Genomic DNA, 27,699 nt, shown 5'->3' on the forward strand with positions numbered 1-27,699 from the left:
ACAGTGAGATTTTAGATGTGTCCAGGGAGCCAGGACCCAGCTGGTGGTGGGGAAAGAAGGAGCCATGTGCCAGAGATGGGACATTAGAGAAATCCCAGGATCAGCAGGGAGAGGAGAGGCTGAGGGAGAAGAAGCAGGTGCCCTGAGATTCTGGAACTTCAGTGGGAGCAATTAGGAAGCAGAAAAGTGTGGGCTTGGGGTTGAATTTGGCCTTGAGGTCCTCAAAGATGTTATAGCAGCTGGATCTGTGGATCTAGGACCAGCCTAGAGATGGCGGTTTGGGGGGCACCTGCAGCTGTGGTTTCATCAGGAGACAGCTTAGAGGTGACAAGTTCTCACTGGTAGGACCCCCCAAGGCCCCCACCTCAGAGTCTGGGGCTCGCTGATCTGCTTCCTGTGAGGTGGGTGCAGCTCTAGTTCAAAGCCAGCCCCTGACACCTCTCCTGGGGTTCATCCAGGGAGTGGGAGGCTGGCAGGTGGCCCATGCAGGGGTAAGAAGCAACCACCCTGGGCTTCCCAGCTCTTCCTCTGCAGACCGACCTCTACCCGCTCCGTGGGCAACCGCACGCTGCAGCAACACCAACTCCCTTTCCGCTCCGGGAACCTGAGCTTGCCTAGCTTTCACCTCCCACCCACAGCTTCCCAGCAGCCCAGTCTGAGGAAAGCCTCCCACCCCCATGCTGGGGCAAGGCAGAAAAGAGCGAGGCCGGCCCCTGCTGGTGGCGGCACCACGCCCTGCTCCTCACTGAGCTGCTGCTGGGTGCCAGACACTGTTCTGGGTCCTGGGACAGAGCAGAGTAAGACAGTCGTGGTCTCCAGCCTTGGTGGCTCCAGGCTAGTGGGGGAGGCAGACAGCAATGCAAATACCCCCATCCCACCCCAGGACAGTTTTGAGAAAATAAATAACCCAGAACACAGGCAGGGAGGAAGAAGAGCTGAGGATGCACTAACCAAAGGACAGAATACACAGTATTACAGACAGAGAGAACAGCCTGGGCAGAGGCCTTATGGTAGAGGGGTATGCTGGGCAGATCACCAAAAGTGGCTGGTGTGGCAGGAGCCTGAGAACAAGAGAGAGCCCAGTGGGGGGCAGTGGGAGGTCTTATAAAGTACTTGGTAAACAGCCTGGAATTGGGTACTCCCTGGTTGGGTGTCAGGGACCTGGAGGTCTAGCCCCAGCCCGACATTTGGTAAGACATTTCCCCTCTGTACGCCTTTTTGACTAATCAGCAATCACTCACTATACCTGATCCTTGAAACCTTGGAGCCTTTGCCCCAGCTGTCACTTAGAGGCTCCAGCCCTTCTCTTGCCTGTCATTCAGGCTGCAGAATGGACTTCACATCTTCCAGGTGCCAAACTGTACACCCACATCACCTGACTCTATTATATCACCCTGTTTTGCTTTTGCCAGGCTTAAGCTCACACTGCAATCTCTGATGCTCCTGTTGGTCCTTCTGCTTGTCTGTTGTCTGTCTGCCCCCTCGCCTGGGAGCTCTGTGCCCCAGAAACTTATGAAATTGTCTGTGGAGTTACTGAGGCTGAAAGGTGACAGGAGGATGCGTCTGTCTTGGCATCTAAGGGGACTGAGCTTGAAATGTGCCCGCCCTCAGGAAATTGGCTCTGAAGATCTGGACAGGTCCCTCAAATTCTGAGCCTTGGGGTTCCCGCCTTGGCGCAATGGGTTAAGAATCCGACTGCAGCAGCTCAGGTAACTGCAGAGGCACAGTTTGATCCCCAGCCTGGTGCAATGTTGCTCCAGCTGTGGCTCAGATTCAGCCCATGATCCAGGAACTTCCATATGCACAGGTGTGGCCATTAAAAAAAAACGAAAACAAAAGCAAACAAAAAAAAAACCTCTCTAAGCCTCATCTGCACGGTGGGTCATATCTATTGCCAAAAGTCCCACACAGGGCTCTCTTCCACCTGAATGCTAAGTCCGTTCCTCCCCTTGGCCCAGGAAGTAGGAGTGGCAAAGGATTGATCCAGGTCAAGTTCACCTGCTTCTGTGAGCCCTTCCTTTACAGCTGCAGCTTTAGCACATCATCAGTCTATAGATGACCCTCTCATGGCAAGGCCCTGAGAATCAGAGGGGTGCCCAGTGGAATCCCTACCCACCCTGGAGCATTTCAAGAAACTTTTTCAAGCACCTACCAGGTCACAGGCCACATCTGGGGCATGAACTGCTATTATCTTGTCCATTTCACACAACACACAACAGCATACATACCTTCAGCCACATACCCACAAGAGCCCAGTGAAACCCACACACACCATCCTTCCTCCCTCCCCTCTGTCTCAAACTCTGACAGTGCTGGTCCCCAGCTTCTCAAGGGAGACCCGTTCAGAGACGATACCTTGTCTCTGTTTGAGATGTCCCCACAGTAAGAGCCCCAGCCGGCCAGGGTATGTGACTTCCCTTCCTGGATAGAGCAAGAACCCCAAGCCCAGCCTTCAGCTGATGGATGCTTGTGGCCTTGCCACCTAGGGACCCCGCCCCTTCTCCAAGAGGATCCCCCAAATCCTCTCCCACAAGGCAGCAGAGAGACACAAGGGCTTTAGAAACCAGGCAAGTTTTAAATATATGTTGCACAATATTAACATTAAATACACATCATAAATAAGCCTTATAAATAGGAAACAGATTAAAAACAAATCTATAAATTAGTCACGTCCTTCCAAGGAATCAGCCCAGCAGCTTCTGGGACCCCCCTCCAGGAGAGCAATGGTTTCAGCATAAGAAAATACCACGACGCACCACCAGGGGGAGCAGCCAGGAGCCGGGACCAGAGACCAGCTGCCACCAGGCGCTAGAAGGTTTCCTCCAGAGAACTCTGTGTTCACCAGTGTCCATTGTATCATGCGTCTCTATGTCCGCAGAGAATCTGATATCCACCCTATGTCACAGAGTCCCAGCAACTGACAGGCAGAGAGGGATTTACATGGTACCCAACCCTTCAAATCACAAAGAAAAAAACTGAGGTCCAGAGAGGTAAAGTGACCTTGCTGAGGCCACACAGTGAGTTAGGGGCCAATTTTGGATCCCCCCCAAATCAGGGCTCCTTCTTGTACGCACTGCCCCATCACAGCTGCCTAAAGTGAGGTCATCCAGACATTCAGGGGTCTGGCCCGAGACTGGTGATGAGGCACAGGAGGCCACCTCCGGCCCTGACCCCCCTCTACAACGAGGCCACTATGGAAAGGAGGAAGTCATGAGAGGGACAGTCCGGCAGGCCTCCTGGGAGCAGAGCTGGGGGGGCAGCCAGTCTGGCCATGAGTCAGCCTGTGTCATCAGACCCCTGAATCAATGGAAAGTTGGCCCCGTGTGGACCTGACCCGGCCACCCCACCAGGACTGAGGAACTCAGGGATGGGGGGCTCAATAGCTGGACCCCATCCCCCCCAGGCCAGAGGAGGTAGAGGGGCTGCCCAGCTCCCACCCCTCAAAGTGCACTTCCAAGAGGTGGGGAACGGAGCGGTGTCATCCTGCAGAGTACCTGCTGAACTTTCACCTGGCAGGGGCGCTCCTAAGGCTACCGGGGCAGCTGGCCCCTGGGCATGAGTCTCTTGTCCCTCCTGAGGGGTCGCATCCTGCGGGCCCCTTTCTGCAGGGCTGGGTGGGGGCTGTGTCTCCTGCTCCGGCTCCGGCCCGGGCTCTCCCCCCACTCCCGGAGGACCTGTGCCACCGAGTGCATGAAGCTGTGGTAGCCATGCAAGAACCTGCAGCCCTTCAGCTTGTGCTGGAATGCATCCGATGGGGGAGTGGGCGGCGGCGTGGCCCTGGGGCCTGGCTGAGTGGGCTCAGCTGTTTCTGCCTCCGAGGATCCGAGAAGCAGCTGGGACATGCAATGGATGTTACTCCTGAGTCCCCGGATGTTCAGCCTCGCCAGGTGCTGGGCTTCGGGGAGGTCCTGCTGTAAAGCGGTCAGTCTGTGCAGGACAAGGCCCAGTGTGGTGTTGAGAGTCTGCAGGAAGACCCGCTTGCTGAACCCCCTGAGGGTGCCCTCGCTGGGGAAGGCCCCAGGGCGATCCTTGCAGTGCTCCTTCAGTCCAGGCGTGTCCAGGCCTTGCATGCGGATCTGGGGAGAAAGGACAGTCAAGGGGTGAGCGCTGGACCCCTACACACACACACACACACACACACACACACACACCAGTCAGCTCTGCTCAGCCTTGAAATGCTCGACCTCGTGCAGCCCCTGTCCAATCCCCCCATTGTACAGACCCTGAAATTAGGCTTGAAATGGAAGAGGATTCCCAGGCCACTGCAGGCAGGGTGGGAGGGATGCTGGGGGACTGGAGGGAGTGATCGCACAGGCAGTGATTGTGGCATGGGGCATGTCACTGGGGAGGTGACAGGAGGTGACATGGGCTTCGGAAGGCGGGGCTCTTTTTTTCACTGCAACATCCTGGTGCCTAGAACAAGGCACGTGGTGGGTGTGCAACGAGCACGCTGGGCAAAGGGATGAATGAGGCGATGAAGAGGGGTTCACACTCCAGGCCCACTGAGTGGGGGATGTTGCATGATCTCCTGGGCATCTCAGGGTTAGGCCTGGACTGTTCGCCATGGCCCTGGAGAAACCTGGGGACTCGGTCTCCCCACCAGCCCCGTGCTAAGCGGGGGTTGGGGCGGGTCCTCCCTGGGGCTCACGCCTACCCTAACCCCCCAGTTCTCTGAGACTCAGATGCCCCCCAAGGGCCGGGTGCTCACATAGGGGTCCAGGAGTGTGCTGGTGTCCCGCATGTGGTCTGCCTGATGCCGGAGCTGCCGGAGGAGTTCGTGGTATTTGCCTGAGCACTTGCCCTTGGCCGCCGTGCTCAGGAACAGGAGTCCGAGGACCAGACCTGGGACAGAGAGGGGATGGGTTACCTGACTGTGGGGAGGAAGCCACATGTGGGCAGCTTTCAGAGGGGACGGCGCTCAAGAGGGCCTCGGAGGATACAACTCCATGGTCCACACCTTTGTGCCGTTGAGAGCGGTGCTGGGCACTGCACCTGCACGGGAGCACCTGCTGCCCCTGCCCCCCGCTACCTTCCCAGCAAGTCACTGTTCAGCCCCCGAAACAGTGGCTACAATTCGCCAAGTAGGCCTTTGAGAAGAACTGGTGAGCCCAGCTGGAGTCAAGCCTGCCAACCTCAAGCTGACACCGGGGGCCCTGGTGGGCTGCTCTTCGTAAAACCTCTGGGTTAAGGGACAGCCATGGCCACAGGCCCCTGGGCCCACCTGTAACAGATCCCAGCCAGTCATGCAGTTAGACTCTGGCAGGCTTTGCGGCTCAGGAGCAGCCTGGCACTCTGATCTATGCCCGCAGAACCAGGAAAAGCTGCCTTTCCATCTGAAGCTTCCATCTGGAAAGGATGAGTGAGGCCTTCTAGTCCAGGCCCCCATTTTACTAAAAACAAAGGCACTGAAGGAGAAGGGCTTGCTCAGGTCACCCAAGGCCAGCGCATCCGCTGACCTCTCACACCTCTCTCCTCTCCCCCTAAGTGGCCACTTCTGTCAGGCCCACCAGGGATGCTGTGAGCCAGAATATTCTGGGGGGCGGGTAATTACGGCTCCCCCCACCTCCCCCGACCCACCCACTGAGCCCTGGCAGCCACGTGGTCGGAAGGGCCTGTGGCGCAATGGCCCGGAAGGCAGTGACACCACTTCCCTTCCTAAGAACTGTGGCCCCTTGGGGAAGATGCTGCTAGGAGACTGAGGGGCTAGGTCCCCAGGCACGGCGACCACAAGACACCCCTCGCCACCCTCCCCCCCAGGTATCTGCTGCTGGGCTCGGGCAGGGCGGCTGATGTGAGCAGAGTGCGCGTGGGAGCAGGGTGTCTGCATGGGTGTGTGTCTGGGTCTGTGTGAGGCTCGAGGGAACAGCTGGGCCGTTTTGTCCCATCCACCACAGGGGCCCCGGGGCTGCATGCGGGGGTTCCCAGATTGGTGAGATTGAGGGCTCCGGAAGACATCACGTGGCTCTGTGTGTCTGTCACCCTGTGGGTGTGGCTATATGTGCTGTGTGATTGTGTGGGCTCCAGGGCCCCCGGGGCCTGGCCGATAGTGACCATCCATCCCAGAGCCTGTGAATTGGGGCCAGAAGGAAGCCCCGCAGCCCTTCCAGACAATACACCACAGTCCTGCTCAGCTTCTGCAGCTTCCTCCACTGCCCCAGCACTTCTCCCACCTCCCTCCTGCTTCCCTAGCTTCTCCCGCTGTGATCCCCTTCCCTCATAACCCTTGCTCCCAGAGTCGACTCTATATCACCTACCCCTGGAAGTCCTCCAGGGATACCCTTCTCCACCCTGTGAAGATGCTGTGTTCTCAGTGGACCCCTCTCTTTGCCTGATCCTCTGGCTCTTTCCCTTTCTTAGCATCTTTCTGCCCCGTGTCCAGCCTCCCCAGTTCCCAGAGGACAGCAGCTGGCCCTGCTCCCCACTGGCGCCCATGAGCACAGCAAGCAGGTCCCGGCGGGAAGGAAGGAAGTACTCACTGAGCAGTGTCCTCCGAATACACTGTGCCCGCATGCTGGGTGACCGAGCTCCGGCCTGTGCCTGCTGGGGGTGACACCTCCCGGCTGGGAGCCCTGCGGGCTGGCAGCCACTTTATGCCCGCCGGGGTGATTGGCCAACACCTCGTGAGGTGGGTGGGGAGGGGGAGGGGGGAGGGCAGGCCTTCTGGGAACATGACCCCAAAAACCAAAGTTTCCACAGGCGGCCAATGGGCGCTGGGCGCGGTGGCATGCCTGCTCCTCCTCCTGTTTTCTTCGAATTCGTTCTTCGAGGTCAGCCCCACGCCCAAGGATGATGCAAACCGCAGCCTCAGCCTTTTATGGGGTGAGCAGGGAGCAAGGGGGTCCATGCCCACTGTAGGAGGCTGTGCCCGGGATGGAGGGGAGAGTCCACCAGCAGGCCCCTGGAGGGCCTGATGCAAAGTCCCGGCTCGGGAGCCTTCAGCCTCACAGGCCACTGTGGTTTGGGGCTGAGGGGAGCGAGACATCTTCCTTCTTGAGTGCCCTTCCCGCCCTCCCGCCAGGGCTGTTGGGACATCTGTGAGCGGAAACCACCGGGCTCTGGGCAAAGAGCCAGACCCAGGCTGGCAGCCCCGAGATTGTGGTTATGGCCCCAGGACCTGCATCCCCCAGCAGGACTCCCAGCCACCTCCTCTCCCCCAACAGGCACCCTGCACACAACCAGCCATCCCCAGACCATCGCCCACAACAGGCCCCTTCTCCACAGACAGGACCCTCTGGGGAGAACCAGGCACTTGGAGCAAGAGAAACAGGAGATCAGGTTCAAGCCCACTGACATGCTGTGAGATCCAAGGCAAGTCGCTTAACTTCTCTGGGCCTTCGAGACCCCCACCATCCCCGCCACCTGTAAAATGAGGATTTGAAAAGCATTTCCTGGCCACCTCACAGGGCTGCTGCCATCATGGACATAAAAGGCAAGAGCCCTTTGAAGGCAAAAGGAAAGATGAAAGTCTGATTCCAAGTACGAGCTGTCGGGAGGCGGGGTGGGGGGCGGAGGAGATGGGGAAGCTGTGAGCTCAGAGGGGAAGCCAGAGAAGGGGAGTCGCCGCGGTGACGGTTGGGGACCAGGTTTCACTTTCTCTGAAAGATAGTGATCTTGGGTTGGTCCTCTGCTTCTTGCAGGCGTCAGAATGAAGGGGCCCTGGAGACAGCGCCTCCAGAGGCAGCCTGCTGCTTCACTGGAGGATACACTGAGGCCAGAGAGGGCAGATGACGGGGCAGAGGGCTGGCACACCGTGCCTGCAGCTTCAGCACGTCCACCGGACCTAGACGAGGGTCTTAGCCTGTGCCCAAGGAGTTCTGTGGGGAACAGGGTATCAAAGGCTGAGGAGCCAGGCTGGGGTCCCTGGGGGCGACCGGTGAGGCCTGCACTAGGAAAGCCAAAGTGGCTGGAAGAAGAGACAGGCACCCTCCCACCATCCCCACCCCAGCACCAGTCATCACCATGAAGGCTGTTCCCACCAGCTCTCCCCCTGCAGACACACCCACGCAGTCATTTATGCCATCAACAAACTTGTATTGGGCCCCTGCTCTTGGCTGGCCACTCCCATCTGCTGAGGATCTAGCAGGGGACAAAACCAGAGGAACCCCCATGCCCAGGAGGCTTCCTGCACACACACCCCAACTCCCTGCATGCAGCATGGTATTCATCACACCGCAGCTGCCGCCGCCGCCGCCACTCCCGCCCCCCTCAAGGGCCAGTTCTGGATTCTCCTCCTGAGAACTTCGCTTCTACTAGATTCCTCATCTCAGGTCCCACCCACACAGGCGGCTCCCTGGGATCCTTCTTCATTTTACACCCCTGATCTCATTTTGCCACAACCCTGGGAGGGAGAGTAGCTGGGCGGGGAGGGCATGGCTCCCTTTAACAAGGAAACTGGGAGGAGCTCAGGGACAGGCTCCAGCCCCAAGGGCAAGGTCTGGCTGGAGAGCTTTGTGCCCCTCTCAGGGGCTCCTTGCTGACCGACCGCCATACTCAGGGGACAGCCCTGTGCTTTCACCCCATGGTCCAGAGAGGTTGCATGTCCTCCTCAGCTTAAAGAGGCCCCTGAGGACTTCCCTGGTTAAGGATTAGCAGGTTAAGGATCTGGCATTGTCACTGCTATGGCACGGGTTCCATTTCTGCCCCAGGAAATTCCACATGCTGAGGGTGCAGCCATAAGTAAAGAAAGAAAGAAAGAAAGAATAAATAGATAGACACAAAAATAAAGGAGCCTCCAAGGCCCAGAGACGTTGAGTTTGCCCTGCCTGCAGCTGTCCTTTGTAGAAACATTTAAGAGGAGCAGGGCATGCAAACCAGGGCTATCAAATCAGAAAGACCTGGCTCTGAGCACGAGGCCTTAAACGTGAATATTAGGTCGCTCATGCTGCCATAACCAAATATCACAGACCAGGGGGGCTTAAATGACAGAAAGGCATTTTCTCAGTCCTGGGGCCAGAAGTCTGAGATCAAGTTATCTGTAGTGTTGGTTGCATCCCGAGGCCTCTCTCCTTTGGCTTGTAGACAGCCCCCCTATGGTCGCCTCCCATGTGGTCATCCCTCTGTGTGTCTGTGTCCTCATCTCCTCTTCTTATAAGGACAGCAGTCATGTTGGAGGGGGGCCCACCCAATGGCCTCCTTTTACCTCGATGCCCTCTTTCGAGGCTCTCTCTCCAAATACAGTCACGTTCTGTGGTGCTGGGGGCCATGAGCTCAACCTATGACTTTGAGGACATAAGTCCATGCCTAACAGCTTGCAAGAGGGCATGGCCAGAGGGCTGCAGGGAGTGGGGACCCCCGGAGAGAGTCTGAAGCCAGGTGGAAGGGGGCTGTGATGTGCAGGAGGACAGGGAGTGGCCCCAAGGTGAGGAGACCCAGCTGTCCATCAGAGCAAAGTGTGAGGGGAAGATGCGTCAGTGTTTCTGGTGAGGTCAGCGCCCAGTGACGTCCCTGTCGCCAGCAGGAAGAGCTTGCAACATGGCCCAGCCGGTATAAATAGGCTCCCCGACCACAGGGCCCGGGCTGTCCCCTTGTCCCAGGCCACGTCAGCTGGGTCCGCGTGATTCGGAGGGGAAGAGAGGACCAGCTTGGTTCCTCAGAACTGCTGCTTCCACACCTTTCCGGCCCACGGTCCGGCTGGCGAGCCTTCCCCCTTTAAACACAGGGACAGGATTTTGTGTGGCCTGAGGGGCCCCTGGAGGCAAGAGGCCACTGGACTGGGTGGAGAGACCTGCCGGGTAAGAGGTGGAGACCAGCCCAGGTTCTGGCCTCAGTTTGTGGGCCCAGTGTTCCTGACCCAGTCAAGAAATTCAGTTTCCCCTCCATAAGACCACAGCAGCACAGCTTAATAATAAAGAGATGAACAATGCAATCTTCAAATGTGCAAGTGACTCAAAAAGACATTTCTCCAAACCAGACACAAATGGCCAATAAATACATGAAAAGATCATTGATATCATCAGCTACCGGGAAAATGCACATCCAGACTATGAGATGCCACTACACACCCACTAGGATGGCTATAATCAAAGATAGACAGGAGTTCCCTTCATGGCTCCAGTGAACCTGACTAGGATCCATAAGGATGGGGCTACCATCCCTGGCCTTGCTCAGTGGGTTAAGGATCTGCCGTTGCCGTGAGCTGTGGTGTAGGTCGCAGATGCGGCTCGGCTCTGGCATTGCTGTGGCTCTGGCATAGGCCGGCAGCTGTAGCTCCAATTCGACCCCTAGCCTGGGAACCTCCATATGCCAAAAAAAAAAAAAAAAGACAGTAACAAGTGTTGGAGAGGACATGGAGAAATCAGAGCCCTTGTGCACTGCTGGTGGGAACGTAAAAGGGTATAGCACCTTTGGGAAAAGTATGTCTCTTCCTCAAATAGTAAACCTAGAAATGTCATATGACAATTCCATTCCTAGGTATAGACCCAAGAGAATCAAAAACAAGAGTTCCCTGGTGGCCTAGTGATTAAGGATCCGGTGTTGTCACCTCTATGGCTCGGGTTTGATCCCTGGTCCAGGTGGGAACTTCCACATGCCATGGGAAAAAAAATCACAATGCTAAGTGAAAGAAGCCAGGAACAAAAGGCCGCATGTGATTCCGTCTGCATAAAATGTCTGGAAGAAGTGAATCCACAGGAACAGAGTAGCTTTGTGGTTGCCAGAGGTGGGAGATCTGGGGACGAGGAATGGTAGCTTATGGATATGGGTTTCTTTTGGGGGGATGAAAATGTTTTTGAACTAGATGGTTGCACAATTCTTGTAAATATACTGAAAACCACTGAATGATACACTTTACATGCATATGACGGTATGTGAATTGTATCTCGATTTTTATTCTGTTTATAGCCACGCCCGCGGCATATGGAAGTTCCTGGGTCAGAGACTGATTCTGAGCCGCCGCGGCAACACCAGATCCTTGAACCCACTGCGCCAGGCGGAGGATTGAACCCACACCTCCGCAGCAATCTGAGCCGCTGCAGTCAGATTCTGAACCCACTGTGCCATGGAGGGAACGCCTCAATTTTTAAAATGCAATGGCAACTGCTGCCTTCCTGGAGGGTCAGTGTAATTCAGCGGACGATGCAGGCTAGCGCTGGCCCATAGCAAATGTCCAATGGGCATTTACCTGCCAGCCACTGGGGCAGACAATAGAGCACATTTGCTTATGTCACAGGGTGGCTTTAAGGACGGTTGGGAAACATGCATTACATAAACCCTGGGATGAGCAAGTATCTACTAGGGTCCCCATGAGGCCAGTGAGGTCACCCTTGGCTGGGGGTACCTTTGACTCATGACCTGCCACACGGTTCTGGAACCTGGTGTGTCCATAGGGATGGGACCCATGACCTCCCCTGCACCCAGTGACTCCCCAAATGCGGTGACTCCCCAAATGCGGTGACTCATCCCCCTTCCAGGGGCCTGAAGACCTCTTCAGGGAAGTGTGAGGCGGGGTAGTGGGAACTTGCTTCTTTTCTTTCTGTCTGCCTCACACCAGTCGCAGGCCTCCAGGCCAGGCCCTGCCACAGGGACCCCCAGGCCAAGGGGAAGGCAGGTGGGGGCTGATTTGTCTATTCTGAGAGGAGAAGACCAGGAGACAGAGGGTGCAGATGACCCCCACCCTTGGGCCACCCTCTCTGAGCCCAGGGTCCTTCTGTGAGATGAGGGGACAGGCGAGATGACCACAGAGGGCCCACATCTCTCTGAAGCCCCACAGCGGTTCTAAAAGCTGAGACATCACTGTAAATAAAACATCAGGAGTTCCCGTCGTGGGGCAGTGGTTAATGAATCTGACTAGGAACCATGAGGTTTCGGGTTCAGTCCCCGCCCTCGCTCAGTGGGTTAAGGATCCAGCATTGCCGTGAGCTGTGGTGTAGGTTGCAGACGCGGCTCGGATCCCGCGTTGCTGTGGCTCTGGCGTAGGCTGGTGGCTACAGCTCCGATTCGACCCCTAGCCTGGGAACCTCCATATGCCGCGGGAGCGGCCCAAAGAAATAGCAAAAAGACCCAAAAAAAAAAAAAAAAAAAAAATCAAACAGGATCAGGAAGTCCAATGGAGTCCTGACTTTTCTCACGATGACAAACAACACCTATTTTGAAACTCCATATTCTTGCCAAAAATGTTTTGGTGCCCCAGGCACACGCTGTCTGCCCCGTGGGAATAACCGGGCACATTTCTGCAGCCTTTGTGTGTGCCGGGCCCAGTTCTGAGCCTTTCACGTGGCTCAGCTTGCTGAATCCCTTGAACCACCTAGTGAGGCCGAAATCACCGTCTCTGCCCTGCAGATGGGAAACTGAGGCCTGAGAGGTGGGGCCCCTGGAGGAAGGTCACACAGCCAGGAGGCTGCAAAGGCTCAATAAAAATGAAAACAAGCACTCTCACAGCGGGAGCCTGGAGGTCCTGCCTGGGCTGAGGAGCCGGCCCAGAGGGCTTGGGGGAAGAGATCAGTATTTCTGCAGGTCTAGAAAGACAATGCTGGTTTCATTGGCAAAAATGCGGAAAAGAAGTGTTGCAAATTCCATGTCAGAACTGCATGAGCTGAAGTGTAATCAAGTCCTCATGGGACCAGTTTTGAGATGCCAGGTGTGGCGGGAAGTCAGAGAGGAAGGAAGGCAAGGAAGGAGGAGGATGCTGAGCCACCACAAAGCGGCTCTACTGCCATTGCAGCCCCTCCGGAGGGGCTTGTACAACACAGCCTGGTCCCATCATCCTCTTGCTTAAAACACTCCCCTGGCTTCCTGTTGCCATCCGGATCATTACCACAGCCACAAGGCCCTGCCCATCTCCCTAGCTTCACCCCAAACTGCTCTAGCTCCCACTTTCTCTGAACTTCCTCAGTCCTTCAGAGAAGCTGAACCCTCACCCCAGGGCCTTTGCATGTGCTATACCCACTACCAGAACACTCCTGGGAGTTCCCGTCGTGGCGCAGTGGTTAATGAATCCGACTAGGAACCATGAGGTTGCGGGTTCGGTCCCTGCCCTCGCTCAGTGGGTTAATGATCCGGCGTTGCCGGAGCTGTGGTGTAGGTTGCAGATGCGGCTCGGATCCCGCGTTGCTGTGGCTCTGGCGTAGGCCGGTGGCTACAGCTCCGATTCAACCCCTAGCCTGGGAACCTCCATATGCCATGGGAGCGGCCCAAGAAATAGCAACAACAACAACAAAAAGACAAAAGACAAAAGACAAAAAAAAAAAAAAAAAAAAAAAAAACACTCCTACTGAACTTCCATCCGGACATCGAGGTTCAGTCCAAGCTTCACCTCTTCAGCTGAACTTCCTCTACCCCAGGCTAGCTCCTGCCCACCCTGAGCCCGACTCCAGAGCACCACATAACCCTCTTTGTAGCATTTTTCAGAATTGTAAACTGTCATGACTGTGAGGTTGTCTCCTCAATTGGACTGTAAATTTCAAGAGGGGCATGCACCACGGTGGTGGCTCCCCATCACCTACCTTCAGAGCACGGGTCAGGCCCTGGGACATAGTAGGTGCTCAATGAATCCTTAGTGAATGGATGGCCATACAGATGCGGCGGTGTGCAGAAGCCCCAGGCTGCAGGTCCCAGAAGTGGGCCCATTCCACATCCAGCGCACCTGCAGTCACAGGTGCAGGCCCACCTCCCTGCCGTTGCTGGGTGAGAACAGCACTCCTGGTCACCTTGCCTCAAGAAAGTCAGAATCACATCCCTCACGATACACCAAAGCATGTGATCTCTTTTTTTTAGGAAGGCTCACTTTTAAAGATGCTGACTTTTTCTTTTATGATGATTTTTTTCTAAAGAGAATTCAAATCTATTATTTCCGTCACTGCAGATTTCAACACTTTTCCGGAAGACAAACTGAGAAAGAAAAAGCCAAAAGCGTTTCTCCTGCTTCCTTTAAAAAATTCGTTTCAGAACAAATTCCACGTAAGCAGCATCTGACAGCCTCATAGAAGGGGGCTAGCCTTCACTGGAGGAGACAATCCTGCACTTTGCAAATAACCTTTTCAGTCCCTCATTCAACCCACATTTCATAAGTTACACACTGTATGTGTGGGGCGCTAGGCCAAGTGCAGGAGAAAGAAAGAAAGAGCTTACAGGGGTGTGAAGTTACAGTGAATGCCTTTTTTTTTTTCTTTTTTTAGGGCCACACCTGCGGCATATGGAAGCTCCCAGGCTAGGGATCGAATAGGAGCTGCAGCTGCTGGCCTACACCATAGCCACAACCACGCAGGATTCAAGCTATGACTGAGAACCACACAGCAGCTCATGGCAATGGAGGATCCTTAATCCACTGAGCGAGGCCAGGGATCGAACCCACATCCTCATGGATATTAGTTGGGTTTGTTAACTGCTGAGCCACAGTGGGAACTCCACTATGAATGCCTTTTTATACCCAGGCTGTGAAAGGTGAATAAACACACAGGCCAACGTGCAGCATGTGGAGGGGCCAGAAAGACCCATTTGTCAGGCTGTCCATTTCCAGCCCCGAGAGGGGGCTCTGACACAGCCTGGTCTTTGCAGTACCTCAGGGCCTAGCGATGGACCTGCCTCCTGAGCAGGCCTAATCAGAGTCTTTCCCAGGACCGAAGGCAGACCCAGGAGACATGGCTCCCTCACACGGCTGGGGTTTCTGAGCTGAGAGGTCACTGGTGCTGTGGAAAGTCACCTTCCCCAACCCCACGAGGCAGGAGTGGAGTCCTGCTGAGTGGGCAAGAACACAGTTGGCACAGCCAGGGAGGCCAAGTAATCTCCCTGAGCCCCTAAGCCCTGCTTGAAGACAGGGCTGAGCCCACGGCAGATCCCAGCTACACAGGGCGTGATGAGAGTCCCATTTCTGCTGGTCGAGCTGGTTTCCTGGCACTGGCCTGTGGGGAGTCCTGAGTCCTACATAAGCATGAGGATGGGGACAGAATAGGTGGAGGGTGTGAAGGGAGGAAGTAGGGTGGGCCAGAGCCTGCTCTGGCTGCAGCTGCAACCAAAGTTCAGGAGCTTTGTTCAACAGAGAAGGCAGCTGTAGGAAGATGGGGGAACATGGCCAGGGCCCCATGAAGCTGTCTACAAATCGGGACACAGAGGCAGGACTCACCTGCAGGGGTCCTAATTACGGGCCAGGAGGAAATGACCAGGAGTGGGTGCTGGGAGACTGGCTTTCTTCCCCTCTTGTTCTTGGGGACAAGCCAAGGAAACACTGAGCATTTTTTTTTTTTTTGGTCTTTTTAGGACCTCGCCTGCAGCATATGGAGGTTCCCAGGCTAGGGGTTGAATCAGATTTGTAGCTGCCGGCCTACACCACAGCCACCACAATGCAGGATCCAAGCCATGTCTGCAACCTACACCACAGCCCAAGGAAACACCGGATCCTTAACCTGCTGAGTGAGGCCAGGGATAGAACCTGTGTCCTCATGGATGCTAGTCAGATTCATTTACTCTAAGCTACGATGGGAACTTCCTGAGCATTTATCTTGATATGAAGAAAAGAAGCACCTTGCAGGTTCAAGGGGAGAAAAGGCCATCAAAGCTTGCTCTGTCCCCGGACAGCCTGGTGGCCGTTCAATGGGTGATGTGGTGTGACGGGCTAAGGCCAGGTCACCCTATGCACAGATGCACGTGTAAGGAAGAGAAGGAGGACAGTATGCAACTAAACACAACTTCTGTGCCTTCCCACAGTCAAGAATGAGCTTAATAGGCAAAAGGTGGGAACTAGCCAAATGTCCATCAATGGATAATGGATTTTCAAAAAGTAGTTATATCCACACAGTGGAATATTATTCAGCCATAAAAAGGAATAAAGTTTTGACACAGACCTCTACCTGGATGCACCTCAAAAACATTATGCTTGGAGTTCCTTGGTGGTCTAGTGGTTAGGACTTAGTGCTTTCACTGCCATGGCCCTGCTTCAATCCCTGGTCTGGGAACTGAGATCCAGGATCAAGCCCTTGCGTGCTGTGGCCAAAAACATAAAACAAAAAAACAAAACAAAAAAAAATCCATTATGCTGAGTGAAAAAGCTAGACACCAAAAGTCCCATATTAGATAATTCCATTTATAAGAAATGTCCAGGAGTTTCCATTGTGGCTCAATAGAAATGCATCTGACTAGTATCCATGAGGACGCAGGTTCAATCCCTGGACTCACTCAATGGGTTAAGGATCTAGCATTTCCTTGAGCTGTGGTGTAGGTCGCAGATGCGGCTCAGATCTGGCATTGCTGTGGCTGTGGCAAGGGCCAGCAGCTGCAGCTCCGATAGGACCCCTAGCTTGGGAACCTCCATAAGCTGCAGGTTTGGCCCTAAAAAGACCAAAAAATAAATACATAAATAAAATAAAAAATAAAATAAATAAATTAAAAAAAATAAAAGTCCAGAATAGGGAAATTCATAGAGACAGATTGGTGATTGCCAGGGCGTGGGGGAGGGGGAATGGGAAGTGACAACTACTGGGTACGAGGTTTCCTTTGGGGTGATGAAAATGTTTTGGAACCAGAGAGAGGTGATGGTTGCGCAACACTGTGAATGTGCTAAATACCCCTGAGCTAGCTAGCTATTCACTTTTATTTTTTAATGATTTTAATTTTTTCCCATTATAGCTGGTTTACAGCATTCTGCCAATTTTCTACTGTACAGCAAAGTGACCCAGTCACACATACACATTCCTTTTTCTCACATTATCATGCTCCATCCTAAGTGACTAGATATAGTTCCCACTGCTATACAGCAGGATTTCATTGCTTATCCATTCCAAAGCCATAGTTTGCATCTATTAACCCCAAATTCCTAGTCCATCCCATTCCTTCCCCTCCCCCTTGGCAAGCACAAGTCTGTTCTCCAAGTCTACGATTTTCTTTTCTATGGAAGGGTTCATTTGTGTCATATATTAGATTCCAGATATAAGTGACATCATATGGTATTTGCCTTTCTCTTTCTGACTTACTTCGCTTAGTATGAGTCTCTAGTTTCATCCATGTTGCTGCAAATGGCATTAATTTTTCTTTTTATGGCTGAGTAGTATTCCGTTGTGTATATATACCACATCTTCCTAATCCAGTCATCTGTCGATGAACATTTAGGTTATTTTCAAGTCTTGGCTATTGTGAATAGTGCTGCAATGAACATGAGGGTGCATGTGTCTTTTTCAAGGAAAGTTTTATCCAGATATATGCCCAAGAGTGGGATTGCTGGGTCATGTGGTAGTTCTATACATAGTTTTCTAAGGTACCCCCATACTGTTTTCCATAGTGGTTCTACCAATTCACATTCCTACCAACAGTGCAAGAGGGGTCCCTTTTCTCCACGCCCTCTCCAGCATTTGTTATTTGTGGACTTATTAATGATGGTCATTCTGACTGGTGTGAAGTGGTAGCTATTCATTTTTAAATGGTTAACTGTATATTACGTGAATTTCATCTTAAATTTTTGTTTGTTTTTTAGGGCCTCACCTGCGACATGTGGAAGTTCCCAGGCTAGGGGTCGAATCAGAGCCACAGCTACCAGCCTACACCACAGCCACAGCCACAGCCACAGCCGCACAGGATCTGAGCTACATCTGCAACCTATACCATGGCTCACGGCAATGCCAGATCCCCAACCCCCTGAGCAAGGCCAGGGATCGAACCTGCACCTTCACGGATACTAGTCAGACTCATTTCCACTGCACAACAACAGGAACTCATCTTAATTTTTTTTAAAAAGCTTAAAGCAGAGCTTAAAAACACAACTCTATGAAAACCAAGAGACTGGACTGGAAAGCAGAGAATCAGCTACAAAGAGGCAAGAGAGAGTCAGAGGACTTACCACACCCTCTCCTATGTTACTGCCTAGTTAGCACCTGTCCAAGGGCTCTTATTAGTCAACTTAGAAGAGGCTCACCTAAATTTAAAAGGCCAGAGGGTGCCAGCAGGGCAGGGCCTGGAAGCTGCTTGGAGCAGATACTCGTGGTCTGCGGAGAGAAGAATAAGGTGAGGCCTGGAGCGGCAGCGCAGGCAGGAGAGCTGGGCCAGGCCGAGAGTGTCAAAGGCAGAGCAGGGGAGGTGGGAACACAGGAAGGTTGTGCTGGAGAAGATATGCTCTTGCAGCCAGGGGAGAGGGAGACCCACGCGGGGAGACCAGCCGGAAGTTCAGGGTAGCCACACAGGGGAGGACAACCGTGGGTTGACTGGGGCCCTGGGAAGTGTGGGGTCCAGGGCTGTGGAGGGCACTGGGGCTGGGGGCCGGAGTCAATCTCTGGGTCACTGCAGAGACCCCAGGCTGAGGGGTACATGCACAGGGGACAGAAAGCAGGGACAGGCTTGCTTTGAGCTACAGGCAGAAGAGGAGGGACAGAGACAAAGTGGGCAGAGAGGGAGGAGGCAGACGGGAGAGGCAGGAGTGGAGCAGCCAGGGGTAGAGGGCAGAGAGAGGAGCTGGAGCTTGGGGGGTTTGGGCAGCACAGCTCACCCCTCCTCTGGTGGCTGCAGGGAGCTGGGCCTTCTGGCATCAGGAGAAGCAGGGGTCCCTGAGGGATGTGGCTTCAAGGAAAGTGGACAAGAGGATACACACAGGCACACATGTGCAGACAAAGGATGCAGATGTGTACACACACACACGGACAGCCAGAGACCAAAACACACACACACACACACACACACACACACGGAAACGTGCCCCAAGGGCTCATACATGCACACGTGGGCACAAGATCCCGTCTTAGCCACACGGGACACATGCAGAGACGGAGCCAGGGACACAGCTGATATTTATCTGTAATAAGATGCACATTCGGCCACAGACATCCAGACCTCCGACACAGAGGCACAAGGACACACCAACACTTGGACACACATGTAGACAGAGAGACACACACTTTGGGACCAAAACAGACTTGCCTATAGACACCCATGAAGGCCTGCACCTGCGGGTGCGCACACACCCAGGCGGCATACCCATCCAGGTGACACCATAAGCAACCCCCTGGGAAGGAAGCTCTGGGCACCCCATTTGAGACTCCTTGGTTCAGGAAGCCGGCACCAAGGCCCGCCTGGGAAAGTGAGACACAAACCGTGACCGTTGCCCAACATGCTTGCTCAGCCCTGCCCAGGGTCAGGGAGGAGGCAGGGCCTGGCCTCGCGTGCCTGCCCACGCACTTGTTGCCACTGGCTGCAGACATCCAGCCACCAACGCAGACAACTGGGATTGCGAGGGATCTTGCAAAACCCTCCCCGTCCCTCAGGGTTCAGCTGAAGTGTCCCTTCCCCCAGGGAATCTCCCCAGGCCCCTGTGGACACGCCTGACCTCACTGACCTTCTTTTTACATTTGGGTTCCCGGTGCCCAGCCGTGTGACCTTGGGTAAATCACTTCACCTCCCTGTGCTTCGCTTTCCCTGTGTGAAATTGCACACATGAATGAATGGAGCACACCCCCTCCCCTTCCCCCATGTACAGACAGGGAAGCAGCTTCCCCGGACTCTGTCAGCTAGCTGCAGGCTGCGCTGCCCTTCCTGCCTCCTGCTGGGCCCTTCCCACCCAGTGGGATCTTGGGGCACAACACGGAGAGGGCGTGGGTTTATTTTCCCTCTGCACAGGAAAAGAAGACAGCTTTGGACCCACGTGGCCCAGACCAGCAGGGGTCGGGGGAGGACTTTAAATCTTGAATTTCTGCGTGAATGTCTTCGAGGACTGAGGAGGTATGAAAGTGTGGAAATGAGCCTCGGCCTCTTCCCTCCTGGGGCTTGTGCATCTCCTGCCCCCACCCACCCAAGAGCCCCCACCTCCCCACAGGTTCACATCCTCCTGGCAGATGCCGGATGTCAGGCAGAGGGACCATGGGCAGAGCCCTCCCTGGACATGGACTGCATCTTCCTGAGGACAAGGACTCAGGCTCCAAGGTCTGGAGCCTCGACCCTGGTGCTCAGGAGTGGCTGCGCTGAGGTGATCAGGTGGACCAGGGCTCTCAGGGTGCCTGCGAGTGTCCCCAGGCCCAGTTATGAATGACCCAACCCCAGACTTGGGCTGCCCAGACTGACTTCCCTTGTCCTAGAATTCTCCAGGATTCTCAGCCTGGGCAGCCTGACAACTTTCTGTCTGAGGGCACCCAGAGCACCAACTGTGCTAGAAGTTCAGGGTTACATCTCTTTTTCAGAGATGCTATGTCCTCTAGGCATCTCCCAAACCCTGTGGCCCAACCCTCAGAAGGTCTGGGTCTCCTGACATCCCCACAGCAGGTCTCCCCATCTGTAATCTGTGGAGGCTGAACTGGTCCAGTGACCCCAGGGACCCTAATGCCAGAGAGCTAAGCACCCTCCCCAAGCTTACACATGTGAGGCACAGACCCAAGTGGGTATGCTGGTTTCTAGGCCTGGGTCCGAGTCAGATCATCCCACCAGGCGTGCCTGTGGCTTCCTATCCTGACCAGTCCAGAGGGCAGCCCCAAGAATGAACCTGTGCCAAGTTAGGACCCACTTTAACAGACATGGGAAGCTGGGATGACTCACAAGTGGACAGAGAGAAGGACAGACTCCCAGAGCTGGACATGCGGCCAGAGGCTCTCTAGCCACAGGTCAGGCAGCCCCAAGAATTCTGGTCCCATCTCAGCCCAGGACATCCCTTGAGCCAAAGCCCAGGGAGAAAAGCAGGAACACCCCCCGCCCCACGAGCCCAGAGACAAACTACAAATAAACGTCCCCTTCCCAGGGCCCTTGGGTTAGGGTCCTAAAGGAGCTGCCTCCTGGGTCTCAATGCGCAGGGAAACTGAGGCCAAGGGGAAGAGGCTGGCCCAGGGTCCCCGACAGCTCACTCACCGGGCTGGGCTATGCTCCCTGCTCCTCTGATCTGCAGCCCCCGGGTTCCCAGGGCAGGGTGGGCGCACTGCCAGAGGCCTGGCCTGGTTCTGGCTTTTCTGGGGAGCCACCAAGACCTCTGAGTACGCCGAAGTCACACCCTTCTTCCCTTCCTGGGCACAGGCGGGCCTAGGCTGAGGGCACCTGATAACCTCCCCAGCGTCTGTGGGGCCCCCTTGGGCCACGGTGGAGTCCCAGCTCACAGAGCGGGGAGGCGGCCCCTCTGTGGCAGGAAACCTGGGCCCAGATGTGTGGAGCCTCTGACCCCAGCATGCGGCCATCACAGGAAGAGTGGGCTCCAGGTGGCCTCCAGGTCCTTGTCCTGTCCTCCCAGCCAGGTGAAGCCCAGCATGTGGGCTCCCAGGTCCCCGCTCTGCCTGGCTCCCTCCTACCACTGCTCCAGTGGGAGCTCTGGTGGCAAGAACTGATCAGTCTCCTGTGAGGGACAGCCAGAACTCAGGTGTGGTCCAAAAGAAAGCAGGCAGCAGCCTGGAGAAAAGGTGCTTTGGGGCCCCCCTTAAGGGTGTTTTGCAACAGGCCAGCCACACCCAAGGTGGCAAGGAGCCTGGGGGAGCTCCAAGCAGGAAGGTCCAGGAGCCTCTGCCCCTGTTCTGAACCGTGTAGACTATTCAAAAGCAGCAAGAAATGAAGAAAGTGACTGGACCCCAGAGCCAGGCAGCCCTGACAGGAACCATAGGACCCTGGCTAAGTCACTCCACCTCCCACCTCTGGTCCTTCATCTGGAGAATGGCAATGGTTCACCTACGCTCTGGAGGTGAGAATGGTGGGAGGTGAGGCGATCCCGGCCTGAGCCAGCTGCACAGGGAGAGTCCAGGATCTCAGGCAGAGGGGCCCCCAGGGGCAGCAAAGTAGCTGTGGCCAAGGCTTGAACAACCCCAAAGACCACAGCCCAGCCCACTCACTACAAGCTCTTTATTAACAAGTTGATAAAAAAAGGAAGAGAGAGAGAGATGTAAAAATACTTCTGGTGGTCCCAGGAAGGGGAGGCACTTGTCAGAACTCACCTGGCCAGGGAAGGCAACCCCCAGCCCGAGGCAGAACGGAGATCAGGGCCCTGTCCAGGAGCAGCCAGCCAGACGGGGCTACCGAAAGGGGGAAGGCTTGGGCCTCAGGCAGGGAATGTGCAAACGCCGAGGCCCAGCAGGGAGTGATGGGTTGAGGGCTTCCTGGAGGAAGCCCTGAGCACCGTATTCCCCTGTGGGGGGCAGACACGTGTGTCCACGTGAGAGCCGGTGCTCTGCCCACAGCTTATATACACAGAGCAGAAGGAGGGATCCCCCAGCAGGAATGTCCCAGAGCTTGAGGAAATATTCGAGAAATCTCTGGAAGCCTGAGGGCAAGGGGAGAGGCCGGAGGCTGCTGCTCAGGAGCCCAGGCCCTCCTGCCGGCGCTGGAGGACCTCGATAGCACTGCTGATGCCGTCCTCGGGCACCTGCGGGCAGGTGGACAGAGGAAGGTGTCACGGCTGCTCAACTTCCTGGCCTGACTGGGACCACCTCCTGGGCCCCCTCCTGGGCCTCAGTGTCCCTGCAGGAGCCCTGGCCCCAGACGGTGGTGCTCACCAAGGCATGGTCGAAGTTGAAGGTACTGATGTAGTAGGCAGAGATGTCAGCCGCAGCCAGGGGACCTGCAATCTGGGCCACGATCCCACACTCATCTGAGGGTGGAGGAGGGGGTCCATGTGGATCACCCTGATGCCCCCCTCCTGGCCCTTCCCAAGCCCCCGACACACAAGGTGCAGCCCTCACCAAAGCCCAGGGGCTGTCCGCCGATGCGCACCATCCTCCACAGCTCCCCCGAGGAGCTGGTCAGCAGCAGGTCACTGGGGAACCTGGGGAGGCAGGGGTGGTGGGCAGGGTACCCTGTCTCTTCCTTGCCCCACTGTGAGCCCCCAGAGCAGATCAGCCTGATGACCTTGGAGTCTGATGTTCCACCTCCTTCCTCTTAGGGACTGGCTTAGGGTCTGTGGCCCACCTGGGGTCAGGGGTCACGTACTTTTTCTGTGTCTCAGCATCCATGACAATGGAGATGTAGCCCTCGATGAGGGAGAAAGCAAAGAAGGTGATGGAGCTGGATCCAGGACTGCCAGAGGCTGCCTCCTTAGGGCCACTGGGAAGGGATAGGAGGCTCAGGCACTCTTCCCTCTCCCTCTCTGCCCAGTGGGCCTCTAGACCCCTGGGAAGGGGCTGGCACAGGTGGCCCTGGGAAGATGCTCATGTCCCTGAGCCACTTTCCTCCCCATGCCATGGGTAGGGATGGGGGAGGAGGATGAACCTACTTGTGCCAAAGATGCAGGATCCCAGGACCACAGGGCCTGACCAGGGCACACTTCAGGAGTAGCTCTGCCCACCCCAAAGGGAAGGGCTCCAGCTGCAGCACCAGGACCTTGCCTGAACCTCAGTGAAGGGCCTGTGGGCACTGCAGGCTGCCAGGAACCCCAGACATGGAACAGGGTACAGCACTGCAGAGCCAAGGGACTGGTGGAAGGTGGTGGGACAAAGCGTAGGGAACAAGCTGTGAGATCAAAGAGACAAACAAGGCCCACCTGTGCGAGTAGAAGAGGACATCGATGAGGGTGGTGGCGATGGCTGGCAGTGTCTCAGGGTCCAGCGTGAGGACACAGAAGCGGTTCTGTGGGCTCTGGATGGGATGCACTGTGGGGCTGGGCCCTGCTCAGGGAGCAGGTGGTGGTGGGTGAAAGGGAGACTGTGGGCTGGAGTGCCCCCTGGTGGCCAGCCAGAAAGGGGGCCTGGGCTAGGTGTAGGGTCACTTGCTACATACCGGAATCTGCCTTAGTTTCCCTGCCGTGTCTCCCTATCTTGTGAGGGGGTCAGTGTCAGCTGGTCTCCCCAAGCCCACAGACCCACCCACAAAGGGAAGGGCCCCAGTGGGAAGAGGAGCCCCCACCAGGCCTGGGTGTCAGAGGTGACCCTCACCATGCTGGGCACGGGGAAAGCCGTTGCTGGAATCATCCCTGGCAACAGGAACAGGCTCCCCGCCCACCTCTCGGTAGATATCAAATTCCTGGGCCAGTGTGTGGATCACCACGGATAGGTCCTGCTCCCGCACCTGGGCCACAAAGATGACACAATACACGGGTCCCCAGGCACCCGTGTCCACCCTGCCTTGCCCCAGCACCTGCAGGAAACTCACCAGGATGAAGTCTGTCTGGTAGGTGGACAGCATCAGCACGGACACGTGGTGCTCAGCCAGCGGTGCAATTACTGAGCGGGCAATCTTGGTGACCCCAGCAGCCTGCACTGCTGTGCCGCTGTGGGATGACACATTCAGCACTAGCCACGTGGCCTCGGCCACTTGTAGGAACTCAGACGTGGGCAGCTCTGTGGGGCAGGGGGACACACCCAGTCAGGGCCTGTAGGGCTGGCCCCTGGCCTCAGTTTCCCTGTCTGCGCTTTGGAGGGCTCTACCAAGGTAAGGTCCACTCTGGAAAATAGAGCTGTCCTCCTCCCCCAAGTTCTGCTCCTGAGACCTGCATATATGCAAAGACTGAGAAGTGCTTTGGGTGTTGGCCTGTCAGGGATTGAAACTTCCCAGTTAAAATGGAAGCTTGGAGTTCCCGTCGTGGCACAGTGGTTAATGAATCTGATTAGGAACCATGAGGTTGCAGGTTCGATTCCTGGCCTTGCTCTGTGGGTTAAGAATCTGGCGTTGCTGTGAGCTGTGGCATAGTTTGCAGACGCGGCTCAGATCCTGAGTTGCTGTGGCTCTGGCGCAGGCTGGTGGCTACAGCTCTGATTAGACCCCTAGCCTGGGAACTTCCATATGCTGCGGGAGTGGCCCTAGAAAAGGTAAAAAATAAAATAATAAAATAAAATTGGAGCTCAAAATTCAGACAGACCTGGGTTTTAATCCCAGCTTCATCATTTACTTTCTGTTGACCTGTGGCAAATGATTTAACTTCTGAGAGCCTGTTTCTCCTACAGAAACTGAGTATGTATGCACTGAGTATCAGAGGCCTTACACCATGTGGTACCACCAGGGGGAGCCAGCAGTCCAAGTTGGCTGGGAGATGCCTTCCTCGTTAGCAGACCCAGACTTTTCCGCAGCATAAATAGGGAAACTAAGTAGCCCTGTAGGGGAGGGAGGGAGCCCCAGCTGGCTGGCCAGAGACTCCAGGCCTGTAAGGATGGGTCAAGCTGGCAGGAGAGAAGCCAGATATCAGCTCCAGGGATCAGGGAGGGACCAGGCTGGTGTCCAGTCCAGCACATGGGCCACAGCCAAGGTGGCTGCTAATCGCCCAAACACAGCTAGGAGGCCCCGTAGGATCCTGCCCTGGGCTGGCTGCCGGCTCCTGCATTCCTTCCCCAACCCTCAGACTCTCGGAGTTCCCAGACCAGTCAGGGAGGGAGTGACCCACACCAGGGAGTGAAGCCCAAGGGGAAATAATGGGGTGGGGGGCAAGAACAGCCACAGAAGCCTGATTCTTGCCCCAGAGCTGTAACTGAGGCCCTGCTGCTGGTCTGTGGCTGCTAAATGCCCTTTACACACTGCCCCATTTATAAAACCCTCATGGGGCCAAATAGATCAGAACCGTAACTATATCCATTTTACATAAAACGAAATAAACAACTCAGAGAGGGGAAGTGACTTGATCAAGGGCACACAGCCAGTGAGTAGTGGAAATGGACTGGAACCCAGATCATCTGCCTTCAGGGCCCCAACTCTTGGTACATTAGATCCTAGCATTCTCTTAGAATCCTGCAAAAAGGGGAGGACAACCTCCTTCCCCTACTCACCCTCCCCAGCCCAGTCCCCACCTTTGAAGCCCTCCTCGTCCACCATGAGCGTGTAATCCTCAGGGGTCTCCGTCAGGCTGAAGAATTTGCACCTGGGTGGGGGCAGGGAGCATCTTCAGCCTGGGTGGGCGGAGGGGGCGGGCAGACACCCCCCACCCCGGCTGGGCGTCTCCCTGCCCCCTCCAGACTCAATTTCCTCCCCAGAACAGTGGGGCGTGGGCCCCATCTCCAGAATTGCGAACCGTTTTCCTCCGCCCAGATCTCTGCAGAAGCCCCTGCCCAGCATTCCAAGAGGAAGGAGAGGCTCACCCAAGGCGGCAGTCCCGGGCGTCCGAGCCCCCTTAGACCAGCCCCTCTGACCCGATGAGAGGCAGCTGGAAAAAGTTCTCCGAAGTTGCCAGGAAGAAATGCCCCCATGTGAAACCACTAGGAGTTAAGCACTGACCATCCCAGGCTGTCTGCGCCTTAACAAGCTCTGTGAGGGGGCCTCACGAGCCGGATAGGCGGCGGTCCCAGGGAGGGTAGGCCCAGGCCGGATGGCGGCGGTGGGGAGCGGGGGGCGGGGAGCGCTCTCCCTGTCTGCTCCCGCTGGCCCCGCGGAGGTCCTAATCTCCCGATCCCATCTCAGAGTGACAGTGCAGCCCACCCCCCTCTGTGCCCGGACCCGGACGCGCACCGGCTTCGGCGGGGCAGGAAGAGCAGCTTGATGAGTGGGTGAGTGTAGAGCCAGAGACCGGGCCGGGCGAGGCTCAGCACCCGCACCCGGTGCTCTAGGATGTGCAGCTCCATCGCGGTCCGCGCGGACCCGACCCCACGGCCAAACAGACCCAGGCCGTGCCGGGGGCGGGGCGGCGGGGGCGGTGCCGGGAGGTGCTTAAAGGAGCCGCTGCGCCGCAGAGTCCTAGCCGCCAGCCACGCCAGCTCCCTGACGGCCACGCCGCGCAGGACTGGGGGCCAATCCAGGGTGGCCACGCCTCCTTGTAACGCTAGAGACTCACTCCGCCCCTTATGGCCCCGCCCCTTCGGCATTGGCTCCGGAATCACCACCTAACCCCACCCCCGTCGCGTCCTCCAGGCCCCGCCCATGCCTCTCCCCCACTCCGGGCTCCGCCCTTTCCGCAGGACTCCCGCAGCTGCTCCGGAGAGCCCGGGGAGGCTTGGGGTCTTTTCTGCACTAAGGGCCTTCTGATTAAGTTCACCAAGGCTTGGGAGGGCCACAAGATGAACCGGGGCTCGGCTGTGACCAGAACACTGCTCCCAAATCCTTGAAACATGGGTGGGTAGGGGTCCACTGTGCAACCTAGGAGACGTTGTTGTTCTGTCCCAATAAAGGGTCCTGGCACCTTTCCCTCTCCTTCCTCTGATGGCTTAGCATGAGGCAGGGCCACCAGAACTGGCTGGGGTGGCAGTGAAAAAAGTTCCACAGCCCAGGATAGCACTGATACAAACCCCTCCAAGCTTTGTGAGCCCTGTGAGTGGGCTAACAAGATGAAACCCAACCTGAACTTGGTGGTCCCCACATCTGTTCCTCTCACCCACCTTTCAGAGTAGAAGGCTCCCCACCAGAATCAAAGATGGGGAGGGCCCCAGCTACCTCTGAGCAATACACTGTAGGGTAGGGAGCTGAAGGTAGTCTGGACTAACATTTGAGGCTTAAGACTTAAGTATTTGGGACAGGAATGCCCAAAGCTCAAACTTTGGGGGGCAGGGCCATGCATCCAGAGCCCAGTGTGTAGTCAGACTTAAAAGCCTACAGTCATTAGAACTTGGGCCTGAGCACATTTAAGCTTGTTTCATGTCCAAGGAGGCCCCCAGATCTGAAGCTTGTTAGTGCCACCTTGGGTTCATTTCAACATTAGGGCTGGGGTCTGCTCAGGCCTCTCAGGTTTGCAAAGACCCCAGTGCTGAGCAGACATCAGCACACCTAGGTTGGTTTCCCAGCAGGATGGGACATGTTCCAGGGGCCCTTGCCTGGCCTGCACATCCTCAGGCCTCAGATCCAAGGCTTTGAACCAAGCAGGTTAAAGCAGGCCTCAGGCCTGATTGGGTCCCAGCAGGCCTGAGCAGGCCTCCTACCTGCTGGGGCGGGCGGGCGTGGGGTGGGGGGTGGCGGCAATTGCACGCAGCTAGTAGTGGGGCAGCA

The 27,699-nt window shown here is 56.0% G+C and overlaps 2 protein-coding genes and 1 long non-coding RNA gene across 12 annotated transcripts; 1 reads left to right on the forward strand and 2 right to left on the reverse strand.

Moving 5' to 3' along the window:
- Window positions 2,555–6,624, reverse strand: OSM (oncostatin M). The gene is made up of 3 exons (XM_001929161.4): window positions 6,477–6,624; window positions 4,709–4,842; window positions 2,555–4,076 (listed from the first exon to the last, which is right to left on the reverse strand). The coding sequence occupies exons 1-3, from the start codon at window positions 6,508–6,510 to the stop codon at window positions 3,531–3,533; spliced, it is 714 nt and encodes a 237-aa protein (XP_001929196.2). The 5' UTR covers window positions 6,511–6,624; the 3' UTR covers window positions 2,555–3,530.
- On the forward strand, window positions 5,363–9,865 carry LOC110256683. 2 transcript variants are annotated; one of them, XR_002338553.1, is made up of 4 exons: window positions 5,363–5,757; window positions 6,358–6,625; window positions 6,697–6,819; window positions 7,161–9,865. It is a non-coding gene; the product is annotated as an uncharacterized LOC110256683 (long non-coding RNA). The 2 variants fall into 2 exon arrangements; XR_002338554.1 differs by having other exon boundaries at window positions 6,380–6,625.
- CASTOR1 (cytosolic arginine sensor for mTORC1 subunit 1) lies at window positions 21,693–26,517 on the reverse strand. Of its 9 annotated transcripts, none has more exons than XM_021072301.1 (9): window positions 26,233–26,517; window positions 25,578–25,648; window positions 23,953–24,140; window positions 23,736–23,868; window positions 23,345–23,468; window positions 22,795–22,908; window positions 22,548–22,630; window positions 22,362–22,433; window positions 21,693–22,231 (listed from the first exon to the last, which is right to left on the reverse strand). In XM_021072301.1, the coding sequence occupies exons 1-8, from the start codon at window positions 26,343–26,345 to the stop codon at window positions 22,408–22,410; spliced, it is 852 nt and encodes a 283-aa protein (XP_020927960.1). In that variant the 5' UTR covers window positions 26,346–26,517; the 3' UTR covers window positions 21,693–22,231; window positions 22,362–22,407. The 9 variants fall into 9 exon arrangements, 8 of the variants coding, with proteins under 8 accessions (XP_020927960.1, XP_001929205.1, XP_013838499.1 ...); XM_001929170.4 differs by having other exon boundaries at window positions 22,362–22,456; XM_013983045.2 differs by lacking the exon at window positions 26,233–26,517 and adding an exon at window positions 25,866–26,218 and having other exon boundaries at window positions 22,362–22,456.

The sequence above is a fragment of the Sus scrofa genome, chromosome 14, assembly GCF_000003025.6.
Source record: "Sus scrofa isolate TJ Tabasco breed Duroc chromosome 14, Sscrofa11.1, whole genome shotgun sequence".
NCBI classification, from domain to species: Eukaryota; Metazoa; Chordata; class Mammalia; order Artiodactyla; family Suidae; genus Sus; species Sus scrofa.